At 32.3% G+C, this 20,444-nt stretch overlaps 2 protein-coding genes across 2 annotated transcripts; both read right to left on the bottom strand.

Moving 5' to 3' along the window:
- Positions 1–262: 262 nt before the first annotated feature.
- LOC131067044 (probable serine/threonine-protein kinase At1g01540) lies at positions 263–1,885 on the bottom strand. Its single transcript, XM_058001975.2, has one exon. It carries the CDS (start codon positions 1,801–1,803, stop codon positions 466–468), a length of 1,338 nt encoding a protein of 445 aa, XP_057857958.2. The 5' UTR covers positions 1,804–1,885; the 3' UTR covers positions 263–465.
- Positions 1,886–16,343: 14,458 nt separating this feature from the next.
- On the bottom strand, positions 16,344–17,663 carry LOC131067045 (probable receptor-like protein kinase At3g17420). The gene is made up of 3 exons (XM_058001976.2): positions 17,615–17,663; positions 17,451–17,510; positions 16,344–17,355 (listed from the first exon to the last, which is right to left on the bottom strand). The coding sequence occupies exons 1-3, from the start codon at positions 17,661–17,663 to the stop codon at positions 16,487–16,489; spliced, it is 978 nt and encodes a 325-aa protein (XP_057857959.2). The 3' UTR covers positions 16,344–16,486.
- Between the last annotated feature and the right edge of the window lie 2,781 nt (positions 17,664–20,444).

Genomic DNA, 20,444 nt, shown 5'->3' with positions numbered 1-20,444 from the left:
AAGTAATCCACCAGAGGCAATTTAGAAGCATATACGCTCATTCGTGACTCTGCTCTCCACCCCTGTTTTCTTTTGTACAATTTAAATTTAAAATCTAGCTAAACTTTAGTTTAGCTGGAAGTAAAACTAATAAACTTAAAATAATGGAGTAGTTTATTTGAAACAAATTTAGTTTTGGACATCAGAGTTTACATGGAAGAAGATGCTCTTCTGTATTTTCACTATAATGATTCAAAATTAAACTTATAGGACTTAAAAGGTATAACAAATAGTAAAAAGAAATAAATAAAAAATGTCCATGGGTTAAAACAAATGATAGAGTTTCTAACATTTGGCTCCAAATTTCGAGTCCATCGAAAGAATTTCACTGTTTAACATTTTCAATTAGAAACTCAAAATTATGCAGTAAACCAAGATAGAATCAGGAAGCCAAAGTTAGCCACAAAACCTGCACGTGTACTAGTTTCACATGGATGTTGCAATTGAAATCTCTTCTTCTTTCTGTTCAATACCAAATTGAGGTGAGCTCTGGGCGCTGCTCATCATCGAACTGAGTTCTGTGAGCACAAGATTCATGTCAGGTCGCTCGACCTTATCCGGGTGAGCACATCTGAGAGCAATGTTTGCAACAGACAATGCTTCTTCTAAAGCAAAGATGTCCCACCCATCCTGTTTAAGTTTAGCATCTACAGCTTGTTCAAAACGATTGTTCTCGATCATGTGCCTTACATATCCTGGAATATGAAATTGACTGGAACCTCGTGCTTGATCAACATGCCTCTGCCCTGTTATCACCTCTAACACAACAATTCCAAAGCTATAAACATCATGCTTATAAGAGAGCTTGTTATTCCAGCAATACTCTGGAGCCCAGTAGCCTTTTGTACCTATTATTTTATCAGTTGACCGATGCGTGCCCTCCCAATCTACATGCCTAGAAAACCCGAAATCAACAAGCTTTGCCTCATTCTCATTAGCATCCACCATAATATTCTGAGGTTTGATATCAACATGAATGATTTTATTCAAGTGTAAGAATTGAATTCCCTTTGCTATACCCACGATCATTCTGAAGCTCTGCTTCCGGCTGTAGGAAAACCCTATACAATTTCCTCTCAAATAGTCATCTAGAGAACATCCATCTATATATATATAGGCCAAGTAAGATATATTTGCTTCAATACACCAAGCATACAGCTTGTTTATGTTAATGTGGTCCTTTCCATGCAGAAGTTCAACTTCATTCTGTACCCATGTTTTGGTGTCAGGAGATCTGTGTTCTATTTCCTTTATAGCCAAATCGTTACCTTGGATGCCGCCCCTATAAACTCGTGCAAAGCTTCCTTCCCCAATTTGGTGAGACTCATGGCAAAAGCTTTTGATATAAGCTATCTGATTTAGTGCGAGGTTTGTATAAATTAGTGTAGGCACCAGTGCCTGGTTGGAGGAGAGACCTGCATCCATCTCTACAATAATCCCTCTCTCTGCAATCCCAATTGTTTGAATTGGGTTAGGAGTGGTTATTGCTCTAATAGGCACCATTCCCAGGTCGGAGGATTCTTCCGAATGAAGCTGCTGTTGTTGAGCATCGGCTGTCCTCTTTACATTTACAGCTGATGAAGGTAAAGGGGAAGTTATCCCCTCTTGTCTTGCCTCGGTTTTGTAGTTGATCTTGTACAGGATGAAGATTACAGCCGATAGCACAATCGCAACAACTACAACAGAGGAAAATGAAAATAATGAAATAATGCTAATCCAAAATGCTTCTACAGCTCGTATGGCAGTCATTTGCTTCAGTAACATCAATAAATACTAGTAACAGTAATTTTAATTTAGAAAAGTAAATTTTGAAAGTCAAGATTACTTACCAACTACAATAGTTATTATTTTTGATGATTGTACAGTCATTGATAATTTTGGTGATAGTGTCTGATTAAAAATAGTATCTAAATGTCGTTAGTCAATATTTATACAGGAAAAAAAAGGAAAAAATATATTTTCTCAAGCACCCAAAGATTTTACCCTCGGGAGCAGGAGGTTGAAAATCTAGCTGGAAGTTTGACATCGGTCCTTCAGGAGGTTGAAAATCTAGCTGGAAGTTTGACATCGGTCCTTTTAACTGTGAAAACAAACTTTTACAATGTTTTAAAAAATAATACGTATCTTCAAGTACTCTATAAAACTATTTATCTAAATTTGTCTTCTTGATCTGCAGTAACAAGAATCATTTTTCTTATTGCTTCACACTGTCATCTGATCATTTTTCTGTTTCAGAAATGGTCATTTAACTATCATCATGAATAAACATGGTTAAAAACTTTGATGAATTTACTTTAAACTTTCTCAAACTAGTAAAATATCTATAAAACAATAATATAAATTCAGGGACTTTGAAAAAAAAAAATTCTACAGTATTCAAAACAATGTTTTCATATTCTATTGTAAGTAAATCCTCTTCCTTGAAGTAAGATGACGTAAGTAAATCTTTTTTGCAAATATTTTTATCTTACTTTGAATTTAAAATCTAATTAGATATTTTTTATAGAGCAATTAAAACTGACTTGCATTCATATTTAATTTAACTAAAAAGGTGGTAAAAATTTATTCCACACAAAGAGAATTACAAAGCAAGGGGGGCCAGCAGCCCAGCAAAGAACAAAACATTAAACAACCCTATCTTCATCAACTAACTTCTCCAACATATGAGACAATTCCAAAAATAATTGTGCAATAGTGCACTACTCTATTTCACTCCCTAGGAATGTGAGTAAAAGTAATAGATTCCAAAGACCTACACAACCTTAAAATTTGTTTAATAAGCAAAGCATCATCAAACCACTCAATCACGGCCTATTTAGCTGTGTCGCCACCAATTGTGAATCAGCTTCACAAATAATCGTTTTCCATTCAAGAACAAGATTCCCCCTAGAAGTACCATCAGTATTTATCTTCAAAACTACTTGAAGAATAAGGTACCATCAACCCATCTAATTATTTTTCCTCAAAGGTTGTCTGCTCCTATTCCTCTTTATAATTTTTTGTGCCATGTTGTTTGATTTTGTTCAAATTTTCTTCTATTGAACCTGATAAGATTCTTATTTGTTGAATCACTTAGTCATGTCCTTTCTTGAACCAACAGAGAAGCTCTCATTTCCATGGGTACTCTGGTACTAAACTACAAATTAAGTTTTTGAATAATCATGTCTCATTCAGATGTGACTTGTTTCTCCATCTTTATATTGTGATTCTAACCCTTCCTAATATTAATGAAAATTTCACGATTAAAAAACTATTTTCTTGTTTTGAGAATCAATATTGATGATATAGTTGATATAGATTGTATATAAAAATGATATATTAAAAAGATCTATTAATAGATACACTCTTTTACTAATTTGAAAAACATTCAAATGAATTCTTATAAAAATTGACTTTAGGGACATTTATATGTTGATTCCAACCCTTGTTAATATTAATGAAAATTCCACGATTAAAAAACTATTTCCTTGTTTTGAGAACCCTTCCTATACTAATACTTTTATTCCATATGTTTAAAGAAATTAATCTTTAACAGTTGGGTAAATTGCAGTCATCCAATTATATAAAGTTATACGTAAAAGCTCAATAGAAATTCCTAAGCAAATCATAAAAGTTTCAGCCACTGATCATTAGATAAACAAAGAAAAACTAAATTATAAATCTTTTAAACATACAAAGAAAATATGTCCAAAACAAAAACAGTGAGAAATCCGATATTGTATAAGGATTGAAGATAAGTTTTCACACCTTGAAATATCAGATCTGACAATATTTGAAGTGAAGCCCTTTCTGCTTGAAATCCAAAAGTACGTACGTAGACAGCTTCTTAACATTCAAATAGCCAGGGAACAAACCCTTTTGAATGATCCGGAAAGATACTGAAAAGCAGTTTATTTTGTGTTATAATATTCATATGCGTACTAGGCAATTTATTCATACAAATATATAAAGCCAATCCAAAATTAAAGATGCATATTAAGCAGTTTATTTTGTGTTATAATATTTGTTTTGATTATTTTAATGGCACAATTTTATAATTATATTAATTTGTATTTTGTTTTGAGTTTATTTTTAATGGAATATTTCAATTTGATTACATAGTAGTAAATGATATATTTTTTAATTATGTTTGATTTTTTTCTTGAGATGTTCTTCTATAGTTGTTTACTTTTGTTTTCACTCGTTTTCATACATTTAATTTCATCCTTGTCCTATTTGTACTTATCACCATATATTTGTCCCCTTAATAATACACATCTTATGCACTTAATCATTGCCTTAGGATTCTAGACTCCTTAAGCTAGGTCATCTCATTGATAAATTGCATGAAAGTTGTTTATAATACATTTTGTGTCATTAATAATATGCATTAAATGCTTGTCTCATTAATAATACATTGTGTTCCAAAGCACTAAAGGAATAAAAATTTCAATCAAAGTTAAAAGTATTCATCAAAACTTGTAAGTGTATTATAATGTTTAATTGTTGAATAATACATATAGTGTGAATACTTTTTGAGTTGATTTTTTTTTAAAGGGTTTTCCTAGGGTATATCTTGTATTAAACATTCAGGGTATCATGCATGTATTTCTTAATAATCAAACTTATAATTAACTTGCTCAATATCCTCGACCTTTAATAAAATTAATCATCAATCTTTCAATACAACATCAAAATTTATCTCAAAAATAAACTTATCCACACTTCACCATAAAATACAATTTTTTTTTTTTAAATCACCTACATTTAAGAGCAATTCATCACGTTGGCCCCTAATAGAAAATTAAAATTATAAACAAAGATGGATTTTAATAATAGAAACCCACTTAAATTAGGATTTATTTATGTTTAGAAAACCTCTCACTATGGATTCCTCTATCATGGTAGTGGCATAGGAATTCCTCATGACCAAAGTGAATATTCGCTAGACCTTATAGACTTTATTTTTTTTGATAAAATATAACAGTTGTGGATTGATTCCCACAAATTAATACCCATCTTTATATCTTTAAATACTCCAATTTTCTAAGCTTCAAACCCTTGCATAGTCCATGAAGAACTAGAAGAAAATGAATGGATAACAATGGATAGCCCTATTAAATCCCTTGGTAATCAAAAAAACTTAGCTGCTAAACCATTTTCTTTTATTAAAGTAAGTGGAGGAGGGTGCCAACCCATTACAGATCTAGCATTGACCATCAAAAAATAAAATTAGAACCAAACTAGTCACTAAGATAGGAAAACAAGACAACTAACCAAATAATATAACTAGAGCCAAATAGGTTAAATCTTATTTTAAAATACAACTTTGAGATTGCTAATCGACCATCTTAACCTAAGAAGACTTATTAGTGGGAAGCGTCTTCTTACATTGGACAATTATCCAAGTAGATCCATTATTACAATTAGAACAACATTGATCCAAAGAGAAAGGTGGGTTAACATAAATAGGGGCAATACCATTACTAGCAAAAATAATATTATTAAGGGTAAAACATTACTAGTAAAAAAACATAAGAATCATTACTAGTAGAACCAGTAGAAAAATCATTGACAACATTAGTTGAAAAAATAGCATACCTAGCACCACAAATTTTATCATTAGAAACAACTCCTACTGGTAAATCAGCAACAAGATGGATAGGAGTAAGAGATAGCTCCAGATCAACAAAAAAAATAGGAAAACCAAGAAGAGAAAGATAGGAGTGTGTGGATTTGAATCCTCTAAACCAACATCATCCTCAAAAACAACATTAGGAAAAATATTAAGGTTATCATGAACAATATTCTTCTACTAATTCAAGGAATATTGCTTGTGAGCATTCTAGGAGCACTTAGAAGCCAAATATTCTATAGAAAAATAGAATCTATAGTGAAAGAAAATCCCTCCATAGTCCACCAATTGACACCATGATCTATGACTAACTTATAGAATGACTTCTCCAAGTAGATCTATTGAAATATCCACTTCAACCAAAATGCAAGCAAAAGAACTGTGACCAAAGGCTTTAGTCATAGGATCCACCTTCAAGAATCTTTCTAAAGAAATAAAAATATCCTCATATGCTTCATCACACCAAAAATGAAAGGGAAAATAAAGTAACCTTACCCATACAAGTAGAATATCAATCAAATATTTCAAAGGGTTGACAGAAGAGATCTAGGGTCTCATTGAGAGGAGATGAAAATCCCATCTCCAAGACCCACCATTAAGCATAGCCTGTCGTTCATCCTCAAAATGAAAACACACCCAAAAAAAAACTCTAGCATTAGCATAAAACATTATTTTCTCATCAAGTAAAGGACACCAAACCTCCTCAATACATTGGTGCAAATCAAGAAGAGAAAGCCAAAAAGAAAAAAAAAATGATAGATTTAACCTTCTTGGCAAAATATTCTTAATTGTCCAAGATTGCCTTCCCTAGAGGAATCACAAGAGTGGCAGTAGGATAGGGTATAGAATTAACAAAACCCTTCATATTCCCAATGGTAGCAATCTTAGTACTTGAAGTAATAGCCAATATTTTCCTAAGAAGATTTGCATAAGAAGCACACTTACTAGTACTAGAGAACTTAGGGGAGAAGCAACATCCAAATTTTGATGAGAGGCAAAGGGACTCAAAGCCAAATCAATGGCCAGCCTTAAACAACACACACCTAGCTTTGATTGCTTAGGTGAATGTGGGCCCATTCTTTCCCTCTTATCGGACTTTCATCTATTTCCATTAAAAAATTATCGCTATTAAAATTCAAATTTGATTAACAATGTCCTCGCCTGTTTGATTGCTTTGGACAAAGCAAATGGCAGATGTCAGACATCTACTTAGTAGCTGTCATTTAATGCTTCACAGCTGTCATTTTTATATTCAACATGTGTTATTGTTGATTTTTTCCACTTCCCCTCTTTCGATATTACTTACAAGTAAAAATAATTTTCCATGTTGTGTGGCTTTTTTCCAATCTGGATGGGCTAAAACTATTTTTTAATCTTCACCACTCAGTCATAGAATGCAGTAATAAATATTGGTATAATATAATCACCATGGAGGTATCTTGCGCCAAAATTGTCCATGTAAACACAACAAATACATTAATTAAGACTGTAATAGTGTTCTCTTTCAAAAGTCTCCTTCAGAAAGATATTATGTTTCACTTAGCTTTGACATTTGGTAAATATAATTTTAATCACAATAGTCAGAATAAATTCAAGATTTTGTCAAATTTGTTTTAAATTTAAACGAGTTTTAATTTTTTATGTTTGGTTATTTTTATTTATGTTCATATGTATAATTAATCATGATAATATTCTCTTTCATGTCTTGGGAATTCTCTTCATCCTGATGATGAATCACGGAGTGTGATTCGAAACGTTGATGAAAAAATATACACACAATCGAATCCAGAAAAAAATACACTAGACATGATAATATTATTTAGATTTCATGTAGATGTACATGAAAAAACTGATAATGATGACATAAATCTAATTATTTAGATAACATTATAAGACTTTAATATCACATTTAACATAATAGATATAAACAATTATATAAAAATATTGAGCATACTTATATAAAATAATTTTTTTCAATAATTGTATTTCTAATCTACTTTTTTCTTAAATATGCTTACTCAATATTTACATAAAAAGAAATTCATTAGAAAACTAGATAAAGAGATAAAAAATACATCAAACCAAAAACACATAATCTATAAGAAAAACATGGCATGCCTATAATTGTTGCATACAATGATCTACAAAACCTTATCATAAGTATTACTAATACGAAAAAGTCTAATATAGGACTAATTACATTAAAACCAATATAATAATTTCTTTTTCAAACATGTGGTTTAAGGATTATATATTCATGTTTTAATACATGCCTACATGTAATCTCAAAAAAAATATGACACATTGTTGTATTGTGACATAGAAAAAGGTAAAAAATTAAGAGCTTTATTGTTGGATAATTTTAAAGATATAATATTGTGAATTAAATTTTGATGTTTAGAAGAGAAAAAAATGTTAAAAAGATGAACAACAACAATGTGTTATATGTCCTCCAAACCATTAAATTAGGTTATAACTTAGGTGTCAAAGTGTTATGGTTGGAAGGTGACTCTAAAAACATTATTAATTTCCTCCTTGGTAAACACCAACTCTTGTGGACGATTAAAAACATCATTGATTCTACCAGGGAGTTGCTTGAGGGATTTGATAAGTGTCACATCTCTGATGAGTAAAGAGAGGCCAATAGGTGTGCTGACTGGGCTGCCAATGAGGCAGTATGGAGTGAGAAAATCAAGATCTGGAATAGCAAGGGGGAGCTCCCTTGTGTGGCACGTGACATCTTAACTTATGAAAGATTGCATGGTAAGAAAGGCCAGATTTGAAATCATTTACCGAGATGATCGAGGAGGTCATGGGAGCAGGAGTTGGTTTTGTATGCAATCGAGAAGGAGGTACAGTAATAATTGCAAGATCAACTCACATGCTTTATGGTTGATTTTTCCCTATCGAGAGGAAACACTAAAAATTTCCATAGGCTTCTAGTGGTTTCTCATAAAAAGTTCATAGCGAACAAAGGTATTTGCAGAAATTGATAGTTGACAGACATCAATAACAATATGGGTGGAAATCGCAAGAGAACGGATGCTACCACTATTGACAAATGGAGGAACCATCCTCAGGTCTGGGTGGTACTTCAAGCTACCAAGATGATTGAGTTCATGGAGAGAATGCAAGAGAAACAACTCGAAATTACAAGAATTTTCAAAAAGGGTTGGAATAAAGGCACATTGAACATTGGTAATAGAAAGGTCAAGGTGACTAAAACTATGATCGATGAGGATATGGGTCTTCCGATGGATGACATCTAATTTTATAGGGATAGGAAGATTTTAGATGCAACTGTGAAGAAATTTCCTAAGGATGATGAGGAGAAAGCCAGATTGGTGAAGGGCAACCATACTTACTACTCGCCAAAGGTAATTGAGTTAATTTGGTGAAGGGTTTTGCTTGCTATTATGGAATTTATCACTTTAGATGGTATATTTACTAGGATTTATAGCTATCATTTTTTCATTCTTAACCATTTTTGGTATAAGGAGAAAATTTCCATTCCATACCATCTTTTTTGCGCCCTAAATTTTGGGATTAAGGATGCAATTTCCAACCCCAATACCAATCCAGCTATGCATGAGGTTTTGATGGTGATTTTGTATAATCACATCAAGAATACTACCATCCTTTTGAACATTGCTGAGGTTTCTGAGTCAAAAGATGATTTCGACAACTTTGATGATGAGTATGGTAATGGCTATGATATGGAAGCTGAGGTGGAGGATGACCCCAAATTGTTGGGTCGAGCAAGAGAGAAAGAAAAATAGGGCATGAGCTACAAAAAAAAGGGTTGGCCAAAAGGAAGCAGAGGGTGGAGGATGATGATAGCTAGTATGAGTAGAAAAATGAGATGGATGATGACATGGATACTGAAAGTGACGAGTTCCAAATCCTCTCGAGCTAGAAGTAGAAAAGGAAAACTCCTAAAATTGAGGATGTGGGAACTAAGAATTGGTTGCCTCTCATGACTGGTTTGAAGAATAAGGGTCTAGTATGGGAGGACACAACCATGAAAGAAGCTCAAAGCTCTGATGTCAGGGGAGTCAATCTTAAGGCTAATTTAGAACCTACTGGTGACAAGGCCTAGGAAGGCCATCATCTGGATATTGATCTTTGCATCCAAAATGGCACGGAAAGCCAGAAAAATTGAGACCTTAGAAGCTATCGGCTCGGGAAAATTTAACTCCCTCACTGAATGTATCAGTGAGCTTACCAAATCTATTACTAATGCTTAGAGATTATTAATGCACATCGAAATAGCTTCCAAACCTTGGAGAATAGAGTAGAGGCTACCGAAAGAAGACTTGAATAAGTTGAGAACACGCTCAAGAAGATTGGTGAGAAAATTAATAAGATCCTTAAGTGCACCTCTGCTAGTATGAAGGATCTTATCAGTAAGCTTGATATTGAGCATGGGGATAAGGCCTCTGTGGGCATCATTGATGTGAAAGAAGATACCCCTGATGATAAGGAGATAGGGCTTGGTAGAAGAACTCATGTGAGCACTAGAAATATGCAAAGCCAAAGAAAGGAAATTGATGATATCAAGCGAGTAGCTGATAATATGGAGCAATTGAAGCTGGAAGCCATTGAGATGCTTCAGAACTTAACCTAACTCAGACTCTTTCTCTTTCGATCCTATGTTTTTTTAGTTGTCTCTAGTTTGCTGGATTTTTGCTCAACAGTTATCATTTTCTTGGTTGCTATCTTTTGTGTTTTGTTGCACTTTAATGTATATATTTTGATCTTTTGGTTGTAATGGGTTTCTGGGGCACATAAAAACCTTTTTTCCCTTATTCAAAAACAATGTGCTATATGTAAGATGCAATACTATTAGTGATAAATCATGGTATAATAGTGGATGTTTCAAAGAGTACACTTTCATCATTATTTTAGGTCATGTATCAAATCCAAGTTTTAATAATCACCAAACGGTTGATAAAATATGATATATTTTGGTTTTAAAGAATTATAATTTGAATTTATAATAATCTCTGGTACATAGAATCAAAAAGTGAAATTCTAAAAAAATGCATATTTTAAAGAAAAAATTATCAACAATAAAATCTATTGATTTAGTTTATTATCTTAATACCATTTATGTAATTAATTTGCATCTTAAATGTTGTTTTTCTAAAAATATTTCATATATATTTTAAATTGAGCAAACTCTTTTCAAATTTAAAAATTAATTGATTTAATTGAAAAGCATCACACTATACTAATAAAACCATGAATTAATATAAATACTTTTTTAAATTTAGAAAATATATATTATATTTAAATTTTCTTAAAAAAATCATTGAAAATAATTAGCATATAACATCACAAAAATTGATACTAATAAGATTACTCATTTTTTTCTAAAACAATAAAATGCATGTTTTCCTAATCATGAACAAAGATGGTAAATACTTAATATGAACAAATGAAATAATTTGATACAATAAAAACTATATTATAAGAAAAAAGAGTATCTATGTATATATGTTTTGGCATTCACATGGATTTTTAAAAGCTATTGTTGAATATTAGTGTCTTGACTCTTTGGTTCATACCTTTAAATAATTATTATGATGGTTTATAAGGTGTTGATATAAAAAATAAAGTTTTTAATGGTTTGAATGTAACATGCCCATTGTTCTACCCGTTCGATTTACGAAATGTTAACCCATAAATGAAAGAAATACATTGCAAAATAAAAGTAATAAAAAAAATTCTCTTTCCTTTCAAAAATAAGATACATATTTGAAATAAATCTCTTTTCAATTTTAATTTCCTCATGAATCATATACAATATCATATTCATAAACATATGAATAAATTTACATTTTGACCTTTCAAATTTCTATTTACTTTAGGAATATTTGAATACATATAATGCTTCTAGGAGCTTAAAGAAACATAAAAGATACAAAGTGGTCCAGATGTCCTTACTGGCATACATCCTCAAATATTGGCCGCCGACTAAATGAGGAAGAGCATCACTCAAGTACTTTTCCACCCAACCAAGACTTTACAATCCCCCGTGCCTCTTCTAATATAGCCGACCCAACCCTTCAACAAAGAGTTTGGTTTGGTGACCTCATAATAATATAGCCTTGTGAGCATAGTGTTGTGTCCTAAATAAATAGAGCTTCCATACATTGGCTACAACCTACATGTATGGTGTTCCATGTCTAGTATGTAAACCTGGATCATAGTGAACCAATAATGTACACAATGGCAACCTATACTATTTTGGCCAAAGAATTTGTCACCTAGTATTTCAAGTGAGAGTCGTATCTCCACCCACTTGATTGCTCTATTTGGTAAACTGGCCATTAATTCTATTCCCATACCTTTTCCATAGGGTTGAATGATAGAATGTCTATCTAGGTTATTCCCATCCACAGATTATCCTAACCCCAGGATTAACCAAATCAATTATTCCTACATTCAAAATATATACTTCATAGCATAATATTATCCTAGCTATTACATACATATATGTAATTCTGTATTATAAGGAATATAAAGTTTCTATCAACTCAAGAATGAATATCCTACCAATAATTCAACATTAGTCATTTCTTTAAATCAAGCTTATGCAACAACATAACCTATATATAACATTACTAAAAAAGAAGGTAGAATCTGCATGCCTGTATTATAGCTTCCACACAAATACTGATTCCTTTCCATAAATATGCAAGCTTCAAAGATTATCCACTAGGATAAGAATTTACTCTCTCTCTCTCTCTCAATGATAACCACTAACCTATTCTATTGTAATGATCATTTAGAAAAGTTGTGGCTTTTCATATCTTTCCCTATCATTCCTTCTACTTCTCTACATTGTTACATAATATTTTATTTTATATATATATATATATATATATATATATATGGACACCTAATGGGACGTGTCCCTTACATTTTATTATTTTCTCCAAGCGTGTCTACTCATTTAGGAGCTTTGCAACTTTTGTGGTGGATTGTGGTATGTTATTCATCACAATTCTAGCTCTGGTAGATTCCTTGCTAATAGGAATTGATGTAAAACCAATCTTATGTAGGCATTATAAATTAAAATCTATTGGAACAAAATAGATAGAATATCCCATAATTTATGGTGAAATGGGTTTAAAAAGCATTAGTTGAGCCTAAGGAAACCTCAATTAAAATTATCCACAACATAAAGTATTATACTTGAAATAAGGAGATTACAAATACCTTACTGAAATTGGTCAATTCATTTTCTTCAAGATGGATTGCTCCTTTAAATTGGGAGAAACTCTTTAGGATGAATGTACACCTCAACTATCAAACCAAAAGGTTCCTCTCATGGTTTCAATTTTTAATCAAAGTAGGTCTAATCAACAAAATAATTAATTGGAAACTCTTTTAGGCAACTAAAATTATCTCTAAACTATAATTTTTTATTTGCACCATAAAAGGACCTAAGAGCCCCACCATTAGGAGATAACTATGGGTGGTTATATGGTATATTATAAAACTCATAAATAAATTATACATGATATGTGAATATTTTACTACAATATTAACCTCAAATGAAAAATAGGGAACTATACAACATTTAGTCATGATTTTAGTCCCTTTATATAAATGAATACATTCTTAGATTTAACACCTAGGAATGGAACACTCACATGGACAAACAAAAGGCCCAATTTAAGTAAAATAGAAAAGAGATTGGATATTAATTTTATATTTCCTAAATGGATTGAACATAATGATTTTAAAAAATATTACATAAATATATGCTTTGTTTAATATCACCTTTTGTTGACTTTACAATTCATTGAAGATCATCTTAAGCCCAAATGCACCTTCAACTTTAAAAATATGTAGTTTGAAGATCAACCTTTCATAGATTTTGTTGAACATTGATGAAGTGACCTTATAGAAATAAGAATCACCAATCTGAATGCTCTACTAAATAACTCATTGTCTTAAAAAATCCATGAAGATTAGAATAATAATTCTAATTTTCAAGAACACTTTGTTGATAAAAGAATGGATAAAAATGGAACTAAACACTCCCAATAGATTTATCATAGTTAGAGGGATGGACTAGGATAAATTCATCAAGAAAAATCTTTTATCTCAAATTTAATAATTGTCCAAGCAAAAGAAAATTAAATCTAGAGGTAAAAATCTTCAAAAATTTAGCTAGCTAATGATGAAAAGAGCATAAATTTTTTAACAATGCAACTAGGGAAAGGAGGAGCTAGAAAAAACACTTTTGTAAACTTTCCTAGTGGAGAATCTCTCATTGATCCTAAGCCCATCGAGTTGAATCATCTTCTTTTTCAGTGAAATTCTTGCAAGTGAGGGGGATTCAAGATTGTAGGAGCAAATGGACTTCTTATATTCCATTCCCTTTACTAACCCAAATGAAGATATTCAAATATAAATGGTTCCTTTTGTTAAGGAGGAGATGAATTTGGATTTATTCAAAGTGAACTCAAACAAATCCCAAAGGCCTAATGGATTTCATGTTTCCTTTTAGTGATGTTGGTATTTCATTGAAAAATAAGTCACGATGGCTTGTAGTGAACCACAAAGATTCAAAAAGTACTAAAATAACTTAATTCTATATTTATTGCATTAACCCCTAAGAATGCTTCTCTTGAATCTTTTATAGATTTTTGAAAAATCTCCCTTTGTGACACTCTATATAAAGTCCTATAAAAGTCAATGAAGGAACATCTAAAAATACACACTCCCTTTTCTAATCTCCCAACAACAAACTAGCTTAATCTTTGAGATATTCATCATTGAAGGTATCAACAGTAGACATTAAAGAAATCACTCACTTTCCAATACAAATAAAAAAAGCATGATAATCAAGCATAATAGTAGCAAATCATATGGTGGAGTAATTGAATTTACTCATGAAAATCCTTAAAAAAAGTTTGTTTCTATGCTAATTTGAGGGAATTGATCTTTGAATGAAGTGTAAGTTGAAGCCTTTTTTGCTTAGTTTCTTATTGTTTGAATCATGTGACATTGACACAATAATAATTAAGGCCAATTTTATGCTGATCATTCTATGTATATAGAAAAGATGCTCTATCAATTGAAGAATAAATATCACTTTGAATGAATTTTCTGGTATAATTGATAGTTTCACATCTTTAATTGCCACATATTGCTCTCAATGGTTGACCTAGCATTAACAAAACGGATAACCAATCATACATTTAATCTTGATGTTTTTATAATAATTCCACTTTCTTGCATAGGAGTGACACTTCCCACATATTTGATTTAATTCAAGAAGGTTTTGGCCTCATTATTTTGTGTCAGTTGTTTTTCACTTCATAAATATATAATCAGCATTTATTTTACTTTAAAATTCACAATAGAGTTGCTCATTCACTTCGGTGGTGAGTTATAGTAAATGGGAAGATCAACAAAGCAGATTGAGAAAAGTTTTCTTTCTTCCACACTAGTGATATTACAGTTATGAGATTTTACAGCCCACTATTGGGTGTTTTGGCACTCCGTATACCTAAGAAGAGATCCTCAATCCATTTTGTTAATATCCTACAATCAGGGGAATCTACGAGAACATGTTTCTTTGAGTCATTATGTCAAACCGTTCAGGTCCCTTGTCTATGCTTAAATATTTTACGTATCCCTCTTCCAAACAATTTTTGTTTGCATTCTGTCAAACAGTTCACATTCCTTTTCTATGCTTACACATATTACATACGTGTGTCAGAAAAGTTTCAGCTACAACATCTGCAAAGATGCTCTACCGTTTATTGTGTGATGGACCTCCATACCCTGTTCTAAAGCTCCCATTTTCACACACGCTGTGAAGATGTTGGCAGAGGTTGCGGTGTTTGGCTTTACTCCTACTAATCACTTTTAATTCAAAGCTACTAAATCCTATTCATGGAATGCATTTTGTGCATATCCTGTAATCATGTGGGTTACAAGATGACAGCATAGCTGCTGCTAAGTCGGCTTGCCCCACTACGTGTTGAAGGTCCTGGAATGGAGAGTATGCTCTCTGTGTTATTGCTGCTCAGGGATCTTCAGTGTCGATTCCCTTCTATGGAGAGTAAGCGGCGCCCTATTCAAATCAATTCCCTTCCATTACGCTTTCTTGGATGTCCAAACCCTGTTCCAAAGCTCCCATTTCAGCATAGGCCGCAAAAACACAGCGAAATAAAAGATGCGTACGGGCTGCGATCAAACATATACGCCACAGCCATCCATCCAAATCTGCGCGGGAGAAATGTTAGTTTAAATTTGTAACGGAAACGGAAACGGCTGAAAGCAGACCTTGGCAAAGGGAATGGGCCCACAACTGCCACCTAAACGGTCAAAGGCTTAGTGTGTGTTGTCTAAGCCGTCCCGGTTTGTAAGAGTAATCCATCCCTGTTTTCTTCCGTACAATTCGAATTGAAAATTCAATTAAAAATCTATCTACTGTTTAGTTTCGCTGAAAAGTAAAGCCACCAAACTTAGAACAATGGAATAGTTTCCCCAAAACATATTTGCTTTTGGACATCGGATTTCACATTGAAGTAGATACCATTTTATAGTTTAATTTCCACTCTAATGATTCAAATTTAGCTTACAGGGCTGAAGAAGCTAAATAAATAACAGGAAACAAGAAATTAAAAGAGCATGGGCAGAAACAAATTAAGAGCTCCTAATATTTTGCTCCGAGGTCTTATACATAGAAGACAAAATATTCCATTAAAACAATCAACAACCAAGGAACAGTAAGTTAGGCAGAAACCTGCATGTCTACTAGTTTCATATGGACTTTAAGATTGCAATTTCTTCTTCTTCCTCTCATAGACTAATATGGTTGTAGGCGCTGCTCACCATCGAATTGAGTTCTGTGACCACAAGATTCATATCGGGTCTTCCGGCCTTATCAGGATGAGCACATCTGAGGGTTATGTTTGCAACAGTGAATGCTTCCCCTAAAACAAAGATGTCCCACCCATCCTGTTTAAGTTTAGTGTCTACAGTTTCTTCAAAACGGTTGTTCTCTATCATGTGCCTTACGTATCCTGGAATATGGAACTGACTGGAACTTCTTGCTTGATCAACATGCTTCTGACCTGTTATTATCTCCAATACAACAATTCCAAAGCTATAAACATCATGTTTATAAGAAAGCTTGTTATTCCAGCAATAGTCTGGAGCCCAATAGCCTTTAGTACCTATTATTTTATCAGTTGACTGGTGTGTGCCTTCCCAATCCACATGCCTAGAAAACCCAAAATCAACAAGCTTTGCCTCGTCATCTTTAGCGTCCACCATAATATTCTGCGGCTTGATATCAACATGAATGATCTTATTCAGGTGTAAAAATTCAATTCCCTTGGCTATACCCATTATCATTCGGAAGCTCTTCTTCCAGCTGTAGGTAGAACCTATACAATTTCCTCTCAAATAGTCATCCAGAGTACATCCATCTATATACATGAAGGCCAAGTAGGATTTATGGGCTTCTATACACCAAGCATAGAACTTGTTTATTGCCAAATCTTTACCCTGGAATATCCACCGACAAACTCGTGCAAAGCTTCCTTCCCCGATTTGGTGAGACTCATGGCAATTGCTTTTGATATAAGCTATCTGATCTAATGTGAGGTTTGTATAAATTTGTGTAGGCACCAGTTCTTGGTTGAAGGATAGACCTGTAGGCAAATCTACAATCCCATTTGAAGTTCAACAGCACGTTTCCCCTCCACATTTATAGCTGACGAAGGTAAGGAGGAATTTCTTCCGTTATGGTTTTGCTCACGATTGTACATGAATCTTGTCACGATCTTGTACGCGATGAAGAATTTACATGACAGTATAACTACAATTGAGGAAATGAAAATAGAAAACTAACGTAAATGCCAAATACTTCTATAATTCGTTCACACATTAGTTACTTGCTTTACGAAAACAAATTAGACTAACAACAGTAGTAGTTCTGATTGTGTAGTAGGTACTTATTTGTGGGAACCATCGTTCATTTGAAATAGTGTGGGTCCTTTCAAAAATTCATTTCTAATAGATTCATAATTCTAATAAAAAAATATTCATCAATAATTAAAAAATAGTAATTATGAATAGAAAATTAAATTTACAAAGTTGTGATTATTTATCAATCATGTATTAATTATAAATTATAAATTTTAAATGTCAATATGGGATTCATGTATTATTTTCTTGGTGTGGAGGTACAACAAATATCAGAAGATATATTGAGAAGAAGAAGTCTCAAAGAAGAGGGATTTGGATTCTTCTCCCACTATAGGGTTGGAGGCGTTGGTTTGTGATTGCAACTCCAGAGTCACCTGCTACTTGTCTGGCAAGGGATCCAATAAACGACTCTCCTTTTCTGAGAAGGTGAAGTCATTGAGTTAGGAAAGGAAGTTTGAGAACCCCCCCCCCTGTCTTGGATTTTTGTTGCTTCTATTTGGGAGCCACTAGTTTTGTTCTTTTTTGGCAGCTGGCTCTTGGGTGTTGGGATCTCACTCCTTGTGGGTCCATGGATTTTCTCTCTTTCATCTTAATAGTGCTTATGTAATGATTTGGGCCTCTCTCGGTTTTAACCATTCTGATTTTTAGAAGGTATTTAAATTTCACAATCTAAGTATCTCTTGTAGCACTAGGTGGAAACCTCACCAAGGAAGATGTAAGTTCCAATGTTGATGCTACTTTGTATAAAAGTTTGGTTGAGAGCCTTATGTACCTTAGATCCACGAGACACTTATGTGTGTTGCAACCACACGAGTCTCAATAATGTGTTGCTACAAGAATTATGAGGAATGTGAGTGGTACACAAAATTTTTGGTATTTATTTTTCTCCCATTAAAAAATTTAAGCTAGTTGGTTGCATAGATTTTGATTTGGTTGATTCAATAGATGATAAAAATCTACATCTAATTATGTTTTCTCACTTGGTTCTAGAGTTTTATCGTAGAAAATGCAACAATAGCTCTCTCGTCAACAAAAGAGGAATATATTGCAGTAACATCAGCAAGTTCTAAAGCAATAGGATTAGATAAATGTTGTAAGGTCTAAATTTGTTTCAGAAATATTTAGCAATGATTTATTATAATAATAGTAACACTATTGCAAAAGATCTTTTGTCTCATACTAGAACGAAACACATAAAGATCCAACATCATTACATTCATGATTTGATTTAAGATGGGCAAATAGAATTACAGTGCTCACCAAAACTCTTCCGACAACTAATTTTGTTGCCTTTATACATCAATTACTCATCTCCATTGATCAATGGAGGAGTTAGAAGATATGCATGATCATGTTAAGCATTAGAGACTTCAGATCTGATTTCTGCTTATTTTTTGTTTTTTTAATAATACAACTTAAGATCTTCACAATTTTTAATTTAAAGTGATCTTGTTTTGTGTTTTTATCTTTTCCTCTTCTTAGCGGAACAGTCTATAATACAGTTCGTTGATATTGTATTACTATTAAGTTTTTCATAAAGAGAATTGAATATACAATTTAGTTTTAAGCTTCTAATAGAGATAGATTTTTGTTTGTTCATGTATGAATAGATATAATAAAGTATTTTCTTCAATCTAAACTTAGTGCTGTTTTAAATAGTTTATATTTTAGAATCTAAGTCTATAGAATTAAATGTCTAGGATATTAATTCTCGGTTATTAAGGTTAAACGAAGGCTGTTGAGAGTAATCCACCAGAGACGATTTAGAAGCATATGTGCATATTTGTGACTCTAATCTCCATCCCTACTTTTGATTGTATAGTAGGTAGCTTGAGAGGACCATAATTCTAGTGGTTTCATATACAAAGCTGTTCTTTATTTATAATTCTTAAATAAAAGACATTTATCAATGGTTGAAAAAGATTAGTTAGGATTGGAAATGTAAATATACAAAGCTGTTATTACTTACCAATTACTATAATTACTATAATTACTATAATTATTATTCGATGGTGAACTAGCCATTGCAGTCTGCTCCATATATAATAAAGAATGTGTAAATATCAGTAGTCTATTACCGAGAAGAACAGAAAAATATATTTAAAAAAATTCTTTACAAGTTAAATTTTTTACAAATAAAGGCTCAAAATTTCAAACTAATTGTGTTTTACACAAGTTAATTCAGATGTATATAGTATTCATTATTTGTACTCAATTTGCAAACTAGATTAGGATAACCTGTATTAAATTGTTACAATTTAGTATTCTAGTTCCTTAATAAATTAGCCTTTCGAATTAGACCACTCTGTATACGTTTAAAGCCCAATAATATAATGCAATTGATGGATTCTAAATTATAAAGTACAAAAACACATAGGAAAGCATAGTTCAATCTTTTGAAAGGATTGAATTGCATAATATTCATACCTTTAAACTATAGATCTCACAGTGTAGCAGAGTGAGGATTTTCTTGGTTTGAAGTGGGTGCCTCTCTTTCTAAAAGTGGCACACAGCTTTTTAGCATTGCAAATGGTATAAATGAAATGCAGGCCAACAGAAATAAATCATTTCTACGATCTACAACAGTAGTAGAAAAGAAATAAGGAAAATGCTTTGAACTTTCCTTCCTTGATAGTACAAACATATAAAGCCAATTCAAAATCAAATATGTTAAGAAATTAATTTTGTATGTTATATTATTTGTTTAAATTATTGTAATGGTGAAATTGTATAGTTATACTAGTTTACTACGTAATACATTTCCTTACAACGTTTGGTTTTTCCTTTCTGATATTTATCTATCATTGTTTACTTTATTCTCACT

The sequence above is a fragment of the Cryptomeria japonica genome, chromosome 8 (genome assembly GCF_030272615.1).
Source record: "Cryptomeria japonica chromosome 8, Sugi_1.0, whole genome shotgun sequence".
NCBI classification, from domain to species: Eukaryota; Viridiplantae; Streptophyta; class Pinopsida; order Cupressales; family Cupressaceae; genus Cryptomeria; species Cryptomeria japonica.
This window is presented reverse-complemented; position numbering and strand designations above follow the sequence as displayed.

Coding starts and splice junctions, on each gene's coding strand:
- LOC131067044 (XM_058001975.2), bottom strand. CDS start 1,803: ATGTTACTGAAGCAAATGACTGCCATACGAGCTGTAGAAGCATTTTGG.
- LOC131067045 (XM_058001976.2), bottom strand. CDS start 17,663: ATGGTTCCCACAAATAAGTACCTACTACACAATCAGAACTACTACTGT. Junction 17,511..17,614: donor CAATCAGAACTACTACTGTT/GTTAGTCTAATT, acceptor CCTCAATTGTAG/TTATACTGTCATGTAAATTC. Junction 17,356..17,450: donor GACAAGATTCATGTACAATC/GTGAGCAAAACC, acceptor ATGGGATTGTAG/ATTTGCCTACAGGTCTATCC.